A 2,136-nucleotide genomic window follows, 5' to 3' on the forward strand; every position below is an offset into this window, starting at 1 on the left:
GCTGGCAGCGGTGGCGGGGGCGGTGGTTGGGGATGCGGCGCCGGCAGATTCGATGCGCCAGCCGCTCGCGGGGGGCGACGCGGCGCGGGAGAGTTGAGGCTCGTCTCGGCTTACCTTACCTTATTCCGGGGCCGGTGTGCGGGGAGCGAACCTTAACGACCGCCCAGAAGCTTTCTGAGCGAACCAATCGGGCCAGGATCATCAGCATATGTCCCCTCCACAAGATCGTGGGCGTTTGAGCGGTATTTGAGGAGCACTGCGACTCTGAAGGTCGGCCGGGTGGTCTGCAGACCCCCCCCCCCCCCGGAGCAGCAGAGGCTCCGTGGGGTCGCAAAGTCGACGCTGGGAGTCCCACTCGTCAAACCATCGCAGCACCACGCGGTCCGCACGTACCGCCCACATCCCCTCCACCGCTGAGAAGGCGCAGATCGACCGCCGGGCCGCGTAGTCGTCGTTAAGGAGCGGTTTTTGGAGCCGTACGAAGAGGTCCCAGACGGGCGAACATGCGGTTTTTCGACGACCACACGCGATGTGGTATCTGCTTTTTACTAAAAACGGGCCGCCTAGTGCGACATCACTAGTACAACACGCAACCACACTGATAGCTCCACACTAGCCGGTATAGGCGAGCCCCGGCGGCCTCACCGTCGCCGCTCGCGGCGGAGCCGACGGCGGAGTCACGGGCCGGTGCGACCTTTTGGGGGCCCATGAGCTCGCCAGGACGTCGCCGATGGCTCGGCGAGCCTCTTCCCGCCAGCACGGGACGGCCTACCACAGGAGGGCGGGGGGGGGGGGGGAAGACGGAACTGAGCACAGGTTCGTGATCCCGTCGCCGGCAAAGGCTGGGAGAGGGGCGGCAAGCGGCGGGAAAGAGATGAGGCGACCTGCATTTTGCTGCCCACACGAAAAGAGGACAGAAAGAAAAAAGAAAACAGACAGGCAAACGAGGGATAGGGGAGGAGGACAGGGTTCCCACCTGCACGAGCAGGATTTTGGAAGGACGATGTGGGCGCCAAAGCTTTCTTTTTTCAGAGCCGCCTGGAGGCCCAGGAGCGACGGGGCCTCGGACCGGCCAGGTGTGGATTCTCCACGGCGCTGCGGTGTATCTGCGCGCCCATGGCGCGTTCAGGGGTGCGCCTGAGGCGTGTAGCCTGCGGGGCGCCGCGATAGCGCGGCGCCGACGATTGTGTCGCTCACTGTCACACCAACGACACGGTCACAGTGTGTGTGCAGTGCGTCCACTCCGGCGACCGTGACGCCGTCGGTTCTCGCCTATACCGGCTAGTGTGGAGCTCTCAGTGTGGTTGCGTGTTGTACTAAAGATGCTGCACTAGGCGGCCCGTTTTTAGCAAAAAGCAGATACCACATCGCGTGTGGTCGTCGAAAAACCGCATGTTCGCCCGTCTGGGACCTCTTCGTACGGCTCCAAAAACCGCTCCTTAACGACGACTACGCGGCCCGGCGGTCGATCTGCGCCTTCTCAGCGGTGGAGGGGATGTGGGCGGTACGTGCGGACCGCGTGGTGCTGCGATGGTTTGACGATTGCGACTCCCAGCGTCGGCCTTTTCGACCCCACGGAGCCTCTGCTGCTCCGGGGGGGGGGGGGGGGAAGACGGAACTGAGCACAGGTTCGTGATCCCGTCGCCGGCAAAGGCTGGGAGAGGGGCGGCAAGCGGCGGGAAAGAGATGAGGCGACCTGCATTTTGCTGCCCACACGAAAAGAGGACAGAAAGAAAAAAGAAAACAGACAGGCAAACGAGGGATAGGGGAGGAGGACAGGGTTCCCACCTGCACGAGCAGGATTTTGGAAGGACGATGTGGGCGCCAAAGCTTTCTTTTTTCAGAGCCGCCTGGAGGCCCAGGAGCGACGGGGCCTCGGACCGGCCAGGTGTGGATTCTCCACGGCGCTGCGGTGTATCTGCGCGCCCATGGCGCGTTCAGGGGTGCGCCTGAGGCGTGTAGCCTGCGGGGCGCCGCGATAGCGCGGCGCCGACGATTGTGTCGCTCACTGTCACACCAACGACACGGTCACAGTGTGTGTGCAGTGCGTCCACTCCGGCGACCGTGACGCCGTCGGTTCTCGCCTATACCGGCTAGTGTGGAGCTCTCAGTGTGGTTGCGTGTTGTACTAAAGAT

General features: G+C 63.6%; 1 protein-coding gene across 1 annotated transcript in view; it reads right to left on the reverse strand.

Annotated features, from left to right (window-relative positions):
* Positions 1-1,480: 1,480 nt before the first annotated feature.
* Positions 1,481-2,136, reverse strand: part of EMIHUDRAFT_100217 (hypothetical protein) — a gene marked incomplete at both ends in the record, with an annotated part of 1,640 nt that continues 984 nt past the window's right edge. The window contains one exon of the mRNA XM_005780239.1: positions 1,481-1,586. Coding sequence (XP_005780296.1) covers positions 1,481-1,586 — 106 coding nt within the window. The remainder of the gene's footprint in view (positions 1,587-2,136) is intronic.

This window comes from Emiliania huxleyi (genome assembly GCF_000372725.1).
Source record: "Emiliania huxleyi CCMP1516 unplaced genomic scaffold EMIHUscaffold_22, whole genome shotgun sequence".
Classification (NCBI taxonomy): Eukaryota; Haptophyta; order Isochrysidales; family Noelaerhabdaceae; genus Emiliania; species Emiliania huxleyi.